At 42.0% G+C, this 13490-nt stretch overlaps 1 protein-coding gene across 5 annotated transcripts in view; it reads right to left on the reverse strand.

Moving 5' to 3' along the window:
- UBR3 (ubiquitin protein ligase E3 component n-recognin 3) overlaps positions 1–13490 on the reverse strand; it is a 108159-nt gene that overhangs the window by 33914 nt on the left and 60755 nt on the right. For 3 of the 5 annotated variants that reach the window (XM_063116408.1, XM_063116410.1, XM_063116407.1), the window contains 4 exons: positions 11884–11994; positions 9560–9772; positions 8157–8293; positions 4143–4228 (listed from right to left, as the gene is read on the reverse strand). In XM_063116408.1, the coding sequence (XP_062972478.1) occupies positions 4143–4228; positions 8157–8293; positions 9560–9772; positions 11884–11994 (547 nt within the window). The remainder of the gene's footprint in view (positions 1–4142; positions 4229–8156; positions 8294–9559; positions 9773–11883; positions 11995–13490) is intronic. The other 2 variants (XM_063116411.1, XM_063116409.1) reach the window with 1 other exon arrangement.

A 13490-nucleotide genomic window follows, 5' to 3' on the forward strand; every position in this document is an offset into this window, starting at 1 on the left:
TCTTGTTGAAATGTAGACTGATATGGCCGCTTACTCTGGAGTTGTTGTTGTTGCTGCCTCTGTTGGCTTTGATAGTAGGGCCGCTGCTGTTGTTGTTGAGCAGGCGGTCTTGTTCACCGTCTCAGCTTGTATTGGGCAGGCTGAGCAGAGAAACTTATTTTCTTGGCTATTGTGCAAGCCTTGTATATAGAGTCCAAGGTCTTGTCCGTCTTGCTATTAAACAAGCCCTCGCCATCGTAAGGCATGTTCTCAATCCTGGCTTTGGTGTCATGAGCCAGATTAGCGGAACGGAGCCAAGCATGTCTCCTCAAGGACACGGGTCCCATCATCGACTTGGAATGGCAGTCAACTTGGTGTCGCGCTGTCGACACTTGCTGCCTGGCTATGGCTGAAGCTTCACTTTGGAAGACTCATGCCCGCTCTTTTTTGTCCTCGTAGGCTGATGCCCAAAGAAGCAGAGGAGTAAATCCTCCGGCCCGTAAGGTCCAACTTTCTGCCCTCTCTGTCCACGGGTGCAGAATGTGCCTTCTGTGAGCGGCCTTGAGCCGACTCCCTACGATCGAATTAGGTTTGGGATGTTGGACCAGAAACTGTACATTTTCTTCTTAGACTCGATAGAGGGTCTCTAGCCTTTACGATGTGGCTTGAGTCATAGCCGGTGTTTTCCAAAATAATTGAGCCATTTGCTTTAAAGCATGTGGTGCTGGATCACCAGTCCTAATGCCTGAGGCATTCTAAGCATATGGTCAGAAGATCTGACCATATCGTCGGAAGGGGAAGAAGGGTCGTTGTCATGAACCTCATCTTATGGTGAAGGCATCGATGGAGTAGCCGACAACCCCAATTCAGAATCCGATGAATAATTTTCTTCAGGCAAGGATACTGTAACCACCTGGAGGTCTACATGCTCCGTCGGTATCGTGGTAACCGCGGCAGTCGATGCCGATGGCTGTGTACGGTGTCGAGGCGTCGACACCGTGGACATTGGTGGGCGGGCGGTGGAGGCAGCGGTAGATGATGCAACGAAGGGTGCGCATAATACTCTTCTTGAGGGTACTGGTGGTCACCCTGGAAGTGGGCGATATCGATCCCATTCATAGTCGCCACATACTGATTGGGGATAAGAGTATTGAGAAGCTCCTTCCCATTGACGCCTTGGAATGTGCCTTGGTGAAGGCGGTAGAGGGATTAGTCCCTGAACCTCTCACGGCCTGGTAGGCTCTCGGAAAGAGGCCGCTGAAACCGAATCCCGCAACTCACCCTCCGATAGACTGGGAGGGTGTGTCGGTACCGTAGCCATCGGTAGCGGCTGGAATCTCGATACCGAGGGAGGCCTCGGTATCGAAGCGGTCGGTATGGCAGGAGGAGCAGAGTGACTCCTAGCCGGTTCCGCCGCTCCATTTCCGAAGAAAATTTGGGAGTCCGGGCCTTTTTTGGAGATTTTCCTGGCCGCGGAACTCGCTAGTGACCGTCCAGGCGTTAGGGGTATCTGAGCCCTATTAGCCGCTCTGGAATATTCAGGCACCTCAGTGCAACGGTCATCAACGGACTTACTGGCTGCCGTTTTGTCGATCGTCGAAGATTGGGAGTCCGGGCCTTTTTGGAGATTTTCCTGGCCGCGGAACTCACCAGTGACCGTCCAGGCGTTAGGGGTATCTGAGCCCTATTAGCCGCTCTGGAATATTCAGGCACCTCAGTGCAACGGTCATCAACGGACTTACTGGCTGCCGTTTTGTCGATCGTCGAAGATTGGGAGTCCGGGCCTTTTTGGAGATTTTCCTGGCCACGTAACTCACCAGTGACCGTCCAGGCGTTAGGGGTATCTGAGCCCTATTAGCCGCTCTGGAATATTCAGGCACCTCAGTGCAACGGTCATCAACGGACTTACTGGCTGCCGTTTTGTCGATCGTCGAAGATTGGGAGTCCGGGCCTTTTTGGAGATTTTCCTGGCCGCGGAACTCACCAGTGACCGTCCAGGCGTTAGGGGTATCTGAGCCCTATTAGCCGCTCTGGAATTCTCAGGCACCTCAGTGCAACGGTCATCAACGGTCTTACTGGCTGCCGTTTTGTCGGTAACGGACTTACTGACTGCCGTTTTATCCATAGTAGGAGCCTCCGTGGCTCTGAGAGCTTTTTCCCCCCAAGATGGAGGGAAGTCGTCAGCTCTGCTTTTCCTCGTTTGTTTTGTAAACGACATGCAATGATGGCAGGCCTCAACGATATGGCCTTAGCACAAACAAAGGACAAAGAGGGAGTGTCCGTCAATAGGTGGAAGCTTGGCCCCACACTTCACACACTTCGTAAACGGGGCTTCAGCTGCCATACAGGCCTCACGCGACCGAAGTCGCTGAGGAAAAATATCTACAATATTTTTTTTTTTTTAAATAAGAAAAGTAGTAAGAAGAGTCTTAGAAAAAGATCGAAAAACGAAGAAGATCGTAAAAGAGAAAATAATGTTAATAAGAAAAACGCTAGAGGTTCGGTTAAACAGGTCTGTGCACAATGGCGGACGAAGAAGAACTGAGGTAAGGGCGGGAACCCCATGGACATGCACGGTAGCGTGGGGGAGGGGTTCCCGCCAAAAACGTTCCACTCAGCTATAGAAGGTTCCGGTCTGGTCTCTGCGCAGGCGCAAAGCCCATATGTGTGATGCATAGAGACCACGAAGAAGAACCTAAGAATGCAGAGCAAGCCTTGAGGTTGGCCATCAGCAGTCAGCACCTAGACAGCAGGCTGAGCAAAGGCACATCGGTCACCTGGTCCAAGTCGTCCCAACTATAGTGAGATGGGATTGTACTTATATTTAAATTATAGTGACAATTTCTAAATTTGCTTCTATTCATATAAATCAGCACATGGAAAACATTTGTCTTTTTGTTTTGGGTGACGTAGGGTCCACCCTAAATGTTAAAGCAGTTTAGTCCTGTGTGAATGGGCCTGAGTGGACCTTATTCATGCGTGCCTGCCTCCAATGTGGTGTCCTCCAGAAATTTTCGACTAGAACTCAGCAGGTTGGGGCAAGCTGGTTTAAATAAAGACATAACAATAAATTCCAGTTAGTTTAAAAGAGAGAGTAAATGCTTCAGATCGCCTCTTCACCGTTGGGCTGGAGGGAGAGGGGAAGTGTTTGAGCGCAAGGCACACGCCCTGCTCATCCACAGAACCTGAAATGGACCATTCTTTTAGCAGCACAACTGTGGAATAGCCTCCCCAAAGAAGTGCACCTAACAACTTCCCTTCCTAGTTTTGGTCACACGTTACAGTTCTTCTTCTGTCAGCCTTTCTAGCTTGAACACAACTTGAGTGTTTTAAAACCCACAGCCTCCTTTGCAGCCTGTTTACAGTTTATGGCTAGAAATTTGGGCTGAAGAGAGTTTTATACTTCTAGCTCCAGACTGCATGTTTATATTAATAGGGGGCTTGACCTTACCCCTTCTCCACATGGAGGGAGAGGGAGGGGCGGTGGCTCAGTGGAGAAGCAAGAGCTTTGCATGCAGAAGGTCCCAGGTTCAATTTGTGGCATCTCTAGGTAGGGCTGGAAAAACTTGGGAGAGCCATTGCTGTCAGTCAGCATCAACTATACTGGACTAGATGGAACAATAGTCCCTTCCTAGGAATCCTTACAGGTATGCAGCTAAGTACTCCCAAGCACACTACACACATTGCAACATGCTCTGGCTATTCTCAACTACTCAAGGCCCTCCCATATAGTCAGTGTGGTGTAGTGGCTAGAGTGTTGGACTGGGAGTCGGGAGATCCGGGTTCTAGTCCCCACTCGGCCATGGAAGCCCACTGGGTGACTTTGGACCAATCACAGACTCTCAGCCCAACCCACCTCACAGGGTGGTTGTTGTGAGGAGGAGGGTTATATATGTCGCTTTGGGTTCCTTAAGAAGAAAGAAATGTGGGATATAAATATAATAAATAAATAAATAAATAAATAAAGCAGGTTCTCCAGGGACACCGGCTACTGCAACGAAGATCTTACGTGCAAAAATCTTAAGTACAAAGCACACCACCGTTCTGGTGGAGGAAACACAAGCAGAAAAGAGTACCCAGGTTCCTCAAAATCCTTTTAAGTGTGACCTTGTAAGAAGCTCTTAAATTCATCTAATATACATCTTGAATCTTAATATACATACGTAAACATGATCTCTTTCCAGCTGTGCTTGCACCTCCTAGACAGAGGTTGCCTCCCCGATGAACCAGTTCAAGCTCCAAGTTTGTCCTGAATAAAAGGGAAGAGAAAGAATGGAACGGCCTATCTGAAAATGATCTGCAAGTCCTAAAGAAATAAAGCTTCCCCTATAAGTTTATGTTCACCTTGGTCAGGCCTGTTGCAACTTTTTACACTCCTCTTGTTTTAAAAAATGTTTCACAACTAGCAAATGTGGTAGAGGCAGGGGTTCTCATCCCATACACCAATGAATAATACAGGGTCAGCTATGTGAACTAGAAGCAGAGAAGCATTGTTTATGGATGCGAGTTTCAAAACTAGCTTCCCATGGAGTGTGGATGAAGCTGTCATAAATGACAAAAAGCCCCATTAGGGGACACTGGGCATTACATTTCGGGGAGAACTTTCAGCTTAGTATGAATTTCAAACATGCACATGTGAGTGGTTTAGCATTTGACAGTATCTCCACGGCCACCTGATTTTAAACTACTACTATTTTCTTGGGGCAGTCCGAAAGCCTGGCAAATACCCAAGTGTCCTTCAAAACACTGGTGTGTTAACATTTCAAGTAAAGGTGACACAGCCCAGCTGATTTGTTATTTTCTCCCTACACAATGAGAGGGAAGGAAAGAATAAGCCTCGTCACCTAAATAGACCCCTTAGGAGTAGTCACTAAATTGTGGCACTAGACAGAGTCTAGCTAATTCAGAAGAAAGCAGGGAACTTGGAAGGATTTCATTCAAAATAAAATATTTTGTAGAGATTGCAGCTGCATCAGTCAGAAGAGGACGCTTTTCGTACAGGATGTTTGTTAGAATTTATTCACACATTTCTAAAATAGTAACATTTCGATATATTAATATCCCTAACTTTACCGCTTCTGTCACCAATTTTTGAAGGAATGCTTTAATCCTCCCTACTTCAGGAAAAAGCAATTTAACATTGATAATGTTTGGGCTCTGAGCTCCATCTGGTTGCTGCTGATAAGGCCATCCGCGTGACAAGGGAATTTTCCACTCTTCAGGCGATTTGCAGTGCTTGCTGAACTTCTAAAAACCTACCAGCAAGCTGGGATACAGATTTCATATTAGTCGACAGAATAGGAAATGAGATCATGTGCTATAGCTCACCATGGAAATATTAATGAGACCACTGTCTATTTTCGCCAACCTTTGATTTTTTATTTATTTATTTATCTATTTAAACTATCTATACCCCAGCTTTTCAGTGAGAAAGGGTCCTTGAGTGGCTTACAGATCAATAAAAACATGGCAGTCCCTGCCTATAGGATTACAATTTTAAAAGACATGACATAAAAGGGAAAAGGGCTGGGGAGGGAAAAGGAAAACAAGAAAGCTCAAGCACCACTTCTTAATATTATGCAGTTCTTATAATGACCAGCTGTAACACAACTGGATGTTGTTGGTCTTATCAGGATTAGCTGGAACAGAAATACGTTAACAATCTAGTATGTCAGATATCAAGGAATATGTCAGATACCTTTGACTTCCAGCAAAAAAAAATCTGCATTTCTAATGCAGTACATCTTGTTTACTCAGATGTTCTGAATAAACAAGATGTACCCAGGAAACTGTGGATTGTTTAAACTTTAGTAAGTAAGAGCAAGCCTGAGTGAAATCATGGTTATAGCTCCTGGCAGGTTCACTAAAGTCTGGCCACTGGGTTGAAATGGACAGGACTGTGTTGTCAAGAGGCAAGCAGTTGTTCACATATTCAGCATCACCTACCATTGCCACCCCTGCTATATGTACAACATCCCAGCATCCACTATACATCTCTTGTTCCAGAAACTTGGAGCTGGCCCAGAACTCAGCAGAGATTCAAAAGCAGTTTTAATATGACATGGGAACAACTATTCAATGCAAAAAAAGGCAAAATTCCACTGGGCTCGTACAGGCCCCTAACATAAGTCTAAGCTGCTCTTTAGGTGAATGTGCTTTCAGTTTATCCTTCGGATGTACATTAAAAGCTGCTTTCAAAGATATTTCAGCCAAATCTTACTTTAATGTTGACTCTGGGTGTTTTTTTGTACAGTGGCTTCTTCCTCTTTGCAAACAATTGGACCATACAACCTTTAAATGCTATGATAAAAATCTTAAGTCCTGAAAACCCTTATTTAAGAAAAACCTGAATTTAGGAATAAATAACTAAGGGTACAATCCTATGCAAGTTTAGACAGGAAAAAAGTCCTACAACTCCCAGTATTCCCAGGCCAGCCATGGGGAATGTGAGGAGTTGTAGGAGTTTTTTCTGTCTAAATATGCATAGGATTGCACCCTGACTCTGGAACAAGTGGTTTGAGGACTGCAGCATGCATTTATCAACTGACTTCAGTTCCAAATATTTTTTTTATAAAGGTCAAGGTATAAAGTCATTCATCAACTTGGGAGTGGAAAAAATCACTGCTCTCCTTCATAGCTCCACTGGTTTTGTCACAACAGAATGGCTTCCTGAAGATTCAAGAAAAGGTTGCTCATCCTGAAACATCCACATGCACCAATAACTCTGATGCACTATCCCCCCAAAAAGTGTCAAGGGAAAAAAACTCTGACTCAAAAGAAGCTGCAGAAGAATGATTAAGCAATCTATGATGAATGGGTACATGTGCAAAATATCAACTTAAAATGTTTTTTTAAAAAAAAAAAATCTAAAATGACTCTGATGGTGGAGTAAGGGGTGGGTGGGCAGGCAAACAATAACCTGGATAATGGGTATCACAAGGAAAGTTAATACCTCTTTATGAAACCAGGAAGTAGGGCAGGTACTAAAAAGAAGCAGTGACATGCAGACAGTACTTGCTCCTAGAATTGTTTTACAGAAATGAAAACCCAGGGGAAACCCTCCCATCACCAAATCTCTCACCTGCCTATTACCATCCTCCCCCTGATTTCTCACAGTTACAATTGGGTAGGGGGAGAGAGGAGAAGGAAAATTACAACCAATAGTACTTGAAAAGCAAAAGACTCTCTCTAAGTTTCCAGCTCTGTGCAATGAAGGCTTCAGAGCATGCTTGAATGATCCATTGGCAACTCTGGGAATTGCCGTTCTTTATTTTTCCTGGTAAATCAATCAGGATTTATAAAATAAACCTATACTTCCTAGAGTCAGCATGACTTCAAGCATACTTAGTGGTTTCCAAGTTTCTACTGCTGCGTGAGGAACAGCTTACAAACATCTCCCTGCCTAATTCTGGAAACTGTAGTCTTTTATTCCCGTTTCTCAATGTGTCAGGAGGAATTATACACACACCCAGGAAGACACAAACTTGAGCTTGCTTCATAATGGCTCAGGGATTTAGTACAGAAGTGCTTTCCACTACCTTACCTTGGAATTATAGTCTGAACTTCAGTTATTCAAATGTCTTGATTATATGTAATCATATGTAATCTGTGTTCATACATTTCTGATGTCCAATGTGACCAAAAATGAAGTTGAACATCATAGCTAAACCCAGTTAGCTTTTCTACATTCATTTCAACAAAGAACTTTAAAGAAAAAATACACACACAAAAGCAGAATCTGTAAGTAACACTTCTGGCTTTAGTGAAGTGGACTTCAGGAACTAAAAACAATGGGCGTTCTACTCTTCATTTCAGAATGGTGAGGATTACATCCCATGCAAAGCAATCCAGTAGAGCACCTCGCAAATGGAAACACTCTGAATCAAATCTTCTCTTTGTGGACATGAGCACACCCTCGAAGAGAATGGAAAAACCTGCTCAAATGAAAGGTCCACATTCAGACTGAAGCTCCTGTGGCATTCTGGATCTCAAGAGCATAATGCAACAAAAGCTATGAAGAATGCTGACTCTGTGTATGACACCATCAGATTACCATTCCGTCAAAACCCAACAAGTCAAGATACAGGAAAACATAGCAACTATTCAGTTTATTTAAATAATGAGGTAACTAGCAGGTGACATACAGAAAAGAACTATGGAATTGGGGTCTTACCCACCTGGCTACGGAATACATGAACAGAAAGTCATTATCTGGTGATCCAGGAGACTTGCTGTAGTCCGTGTATTTCTTCTGGGTAGTACTTTTAATATCCTTCATCACAGATTCCATTTCTTTGCTTAAATTGGTTTCTGACTGCAAAAAATAAAATATTTTATAAATGGCTGATTTCATTTAGCTATAATAAGACATTACAGAATAAAACACACACTGAAAGAATTACTTTTACAAATTATACAACCGACATACATCAGAAGCTGAAATATAATACAATTTTATACAATTAAACTACATCTAAACACTTTGTGGGGATGGACAAAGCACTCCTAATTTGTAAGATTCTGCAATTACTCAATCAAGCATTGAAGTATTTATTTTTTATTTATTTATTTACAATATTTATATACCGCTCCATATCTAAAATAGATTCCAGAGTGGTGCACATAGGAATAAACAGTAAAACAAAAGATTAAAAAATCAAATTAAAATTGTTCAATTTAAAACAAAGGACCAATGAAAAGTAGTGGCTAAGCGGTTGAGGAAGGCTTCTTGAAAAAGATTTGTTTTTCAGGAGTTCGAAAGAGAAGGGGCCACCACACTAAAGACTCTTCTCCTGGTGTATTCCAATTGGGCCAAAGGTCCATGTGGAACCACCAGGAGAATGCCCTCCAATGTCTGGGCAGGTTGGTAAGGGAGAAGGCGCTTTCTCAGGTATCCGGAGAATGACTTACTTAGAATTACAACACAGATTTTTTTTCAAGTGTCAATCTTTTATAAGGAAAGTACTATTTTAACCTACAACTAGCAAGGTCATTGATAAGGCTACTGTACTCTAATAATGCAATATTATACACGTTTACTCAGAAGTAAGCCTCACTGAGTTCAGTGGGACTCTCTTCAAGGCAAACGGATAGGATTGCTGTTGAAAGCTTATAATTTAAACTACATCTTTTTGAATATCAGTGTAAATGTTCAAAATGTATTAACTATATGTAAAAGTCATAGTAAAATGAATACTCCTGCCTGTTAAAAAAAAACTCTTCAAGAGCATAATTAAATGGCTTCAAGTTACAATTGATTGATATGCTTTATATGACAGAGAATTTATGAGTTCCAAGTAATACAGTTCAGTTCTGTACAAAGGGAAAAGCTGGAAAGCATGAATTTAATGACCAATAAATAAATGGAAAAAGGCAGGAGCAAAATGCTCACATAATCATATCCCATTTTAAGATGATGTAACTGTTGAAATGTTAATGTTATTTAAACTCTGAAGTGTTTAACAGAGAAATGAGCTTTTAAAATTCTGTAAAATGTAAATGAGTCATGGGGTGGGGTGGAGGACAATGAAAAAAGAGGTGAAAAGGTGGAGACAAATTAACAAGGATCTTTCTGCCTTACACTGATGCTTACTGGGAAAGTTCCCAGCTGCTCTTGAAGCTCTTCCACCTCCTTTATGAGATCTTGCATAGTCTTGTTACTGTGACATTGCCAAAGGCTTCTCTCCACATTGTTGCCAGGATAACATGGAAGGACACTGTTAGCAAACTGCCTACACAGAGGACAAGTAAATTCTCCTTTGTCCACTGAAAAGCCCTGGAGAACCTGGTCGTTCTAAAAGAAATAAAAATGCATGTGAATTTCTCAACCAACAAGCAATTATATAACCCTAACAATACCAGAGATAGCAAAGTCGTAAATAAAAGAAAACTTGGCTGTCACAACTTACAGGAGCTGAATAGACATTAGTGATCAATTAAAGGTTCTTTTGAAACTTAAAAAAATACAACCCACGCTTTCTTAATTCCTTCTGAATTTGTTGACAATTCAGAATGCATACAAATTACATAACCATGTGATTTAAGGGAAATATGTATTCATTCATATCCCACTTTTCAAAGCAGTATCTTTAAACTCAACCCCCTGTGAGATAGGGAGAGAGACAGGGTGCTTCCAGACAATGAGGTCCTAGCAGCTATTCTGTGCAATTATTTTGACTTTTTTTTCTCAACAAATTAAGAAAAAAGATGGAGGGAGTGGTAGAAAAACAGGGAAGGCTTATGAGTAGATGACAGCCTCTCTCTCTCTCTCACTCACACACACACACACACACACAATTCTGAAACAGCAGTGGCGTGATAAAAGCCTCATATGAAAGCACCCATAGTCACTTGCTCAAGAACCATCCAGTGAGCCTGATAGCTGGGTCTCCCAAGTCCAAACCTAATACTTTAGTAGTCACTTTCTCAAGATGGAACTACATGCTGTAAAAGCAAGCATTGGTAGGGACATTTGCAGAGGAGAATTAGTAGGAGAGAAGTACTTTAGAGTTGTGTCATGTTCCGATTCATCTCTGGGAGTTGCAGGCCAAGAGAGATAGAAAAAGATTTTTTTAAAAAAACAACCCAAAAATATCCAGAGGGAGTTTGCAGGGGGTCATCAGCAAACACAAGAAAGGCTGAACATCTCTTTTCTGCCTATTGGTTCTCGCATACAAAAGTTCCCTTCCCTTTGTTGGCATTATGAGGCAAACACCAAAATTGGGAACTGTGCATTTGCTTCACCATGTTTAGTTCCATAATAAAAGTGGTGTTGAGTAATCCTAAGTCTTAAATTAAGCATGTGTTCAATCTTGGTTTGTAACAAAATTAACTACACTTTTACTTGCAGTTGGATAATGTTCAATTCTCTGTAGATGTGACAACACCAATCCTTCAGTGGCCTGGTTCAGACAACATGCTAAACCATGCTGCTTAACCACAAAATGGTTAATGGAATGCATTGACCTTAATGCATTCCATTAACCATTTTGTGGTTAAGCAGCATGGTTTAGTGTGTTATCTGAACCAGGCCAATAAGAGAAAACTGAAGCACCACATTCTTATCCAAGACATCTAAAACAGCCTCAACAAAAAATGTTCAGGGCACAGGCCTCTCCCCAATTCTCATACTCCTATCTTTATAAAACAAGGGGAAACCTATGAAATTTTACAACACTGAGGGGAAAGGAATTCTGTCACAGGCAACAGAGGGCAACATTGGTGGCTAAAATCATATTGGTGAGAGTCTTCAGACTGCACTTCCTTCCCCCGCTCTGTAACGGCCATAGAGGTCCATCCCTTTTACGAACTCCTAGCCCCTTCTTCAACAAGCGAATGCAGTCCCAAGAGTGAGGTGATCAGTTCACTTCCAGCATGAAAAGCACCAAGCAATTGTTTGGCAAAACAACCACCACCTGATTTTGAAAGTCTACGGAGCTCGCTTAGCCTACTCTGTGGGCTGTTGCACTGCACGATAAACTGGATCCCACAACCTGGTCCTCACTAACATGAAGTGGTGTCACAAACCACTTCAGTTTAGTGATATGCAAGATAACTTTAGGTCTGAATCAGTTAGATCAAAGCTGCACAATCTTTTTGGTCCCAAGTATCACAGTGGGCGGTGCCAGGGGGCATGTACACAAGCCAGGAGTTTCCCTTGGAGTTAACCCAAGTTCTTTCTGTAATCATTACACTTCTAGGAAATCTGAACTATAGGTTCTTATACATTAGAATATTGAACAGGAGGGAAGGGGAAATAAAGCACTGCAATGTATTTAAAAATATGGATTTCCCATCTCTTACTCTAAAAACAATTATTGGTACACTGGGATTCTACCAACATCAACAACAAAACCTATTTAATGAGTAAAAGATCAATCTCTGAAAATTTCCATTTTAACTTACCCGCAGTGATTCCATGTAGGATTTATGACAATCTATGTGTAATGTATGCCCACAAGTTTGCACATACACACCTCCTTCCCAGCCGATTGATACAGACTGCAGACAGGAACTCTAAAAAGTAAAAGCATAAGACTTCAGAGAGTTCACAAGTATTCACTACTGTTTAAAAATACAGGATGCTGTACTTATACTAGATTCACTGAGATAACCTCATTGTGACTTGAAATTAATTCCTAGAATAAGTACAACTATACAGAGATAGTCTTGACAGCAAATGAAAACAAAATGTGCATGTCCTTTTAAGCCTCCTAACATCATACAACAGTCACAGCTATGTTGAGACATCACACTAAACTGGGGTTTAGTGTTATGTGAATTAATCTTGTCAGCTTTCCCCTCCCCCCTCCCCTCTCCCCTCTGGGGTGGCTACAAAGAGAAGTTTAGAAGCTTTGTCTTTGTTTTAAACTAATCATAATTCAGCGTTACCTCCAAACCAGAACAAACTGTGATTAGTTTTAAATATGATTTACTGAAACAAGCTAACGTCAAGCCATTGAGATTAACTATCATTACGATGTCTCTCTATTGCAAAGAAGGGGGATGTGTGCTGGCCAAACCCATTGGCTGAAGAAGTATGTTGTCTCCCAGGAGCACAGACTGGAAGATGTGATGGAGCGGCTGTCAACACTTATCAAGTTCACTGTTAGTTATCCCCTCCTACTTATTCATGTGGGAACAAATGATACTGCCAATCACAACTTTGATTGTGTCATGTCAGACAATGAAGCTCTAGGAAGAAAGGTCAAAAACTTGAGGGCTCAAGTGGTGTTCTCATCCATCCTTCCGATCCATAGAAGAAGACCAGAAAAAAGAAGAAGAATCCTGCAGGTAAACTGGCTATGAAAATGGTGTCACCGGGAGACATTTGGTTTCTGGGACCATGGGTTCCACTTTTTGGATGTAGGGCAGGAGACGGACTGCACCTCCCAAAAACTGGGAAGAACACATTTGCCTAAAGAATGGTGAGTTTGATCAGGAAGTTTTAAAACTGAATCCTGTAGGTGATGGAGATGTAAGTCCAGCGATAATGACTCCATTTAAGGGCTCAGGCATTGTAGCAGGAACTGGGAGAGCAACTGTAACAGGACCTGTTAAACCTCTTAACAAAAAAGCAGGAAGGACATCGGAGAGTAAAGTTCATGGCTTTCAATGTCTTTATAGTATTGCTCACAGTAAGGAAATAACCAAATGAGCTTGAACTTTTGATTCAAGAAGGTAAATATGACTTAATAGGTATTACTGAGACTTGTTGGGATGACTCCAATGAGTGGAATATAGCAACTGAAGGGTATAACTTGTTCAAAAAGAGCAGAAGCCATAGAAAGGGGGGAGGAGTTGCACTGTATGTTAGAAATGTACACATCAGTGCAAGTATTCAAGAAAATGAACATGGTGACCCTGTTGAAAACATCTGGATTAAAATAAAAAGAGGGAGAAATAAAAACAATAGTGTGGTTGGAATTTACTAATATATATTAATCCACGGAGAAAATGTGGATGATGTTTTCCAAAAGCAAACTGCAGATATGTCAGGGAAGCATAAAGTT

Source organism: Elgaria multicarinata, chromosome 2, assembly GCF_023053635.1.
Source record: "Elgaria multicarinata webbii isolate HBS135686 ecotype San Diego chromosome 2, rElgMul1.1.pri, whole genome shotgun sequence".
In the NCBI taxonomy this organism is placed as follows: domain Eukaryota; kingdom Metazoa; phylum Chordata; class Lepidosauria; order Squamata; family Anguidae; genus Elgaria; species Elgaria multicarinata.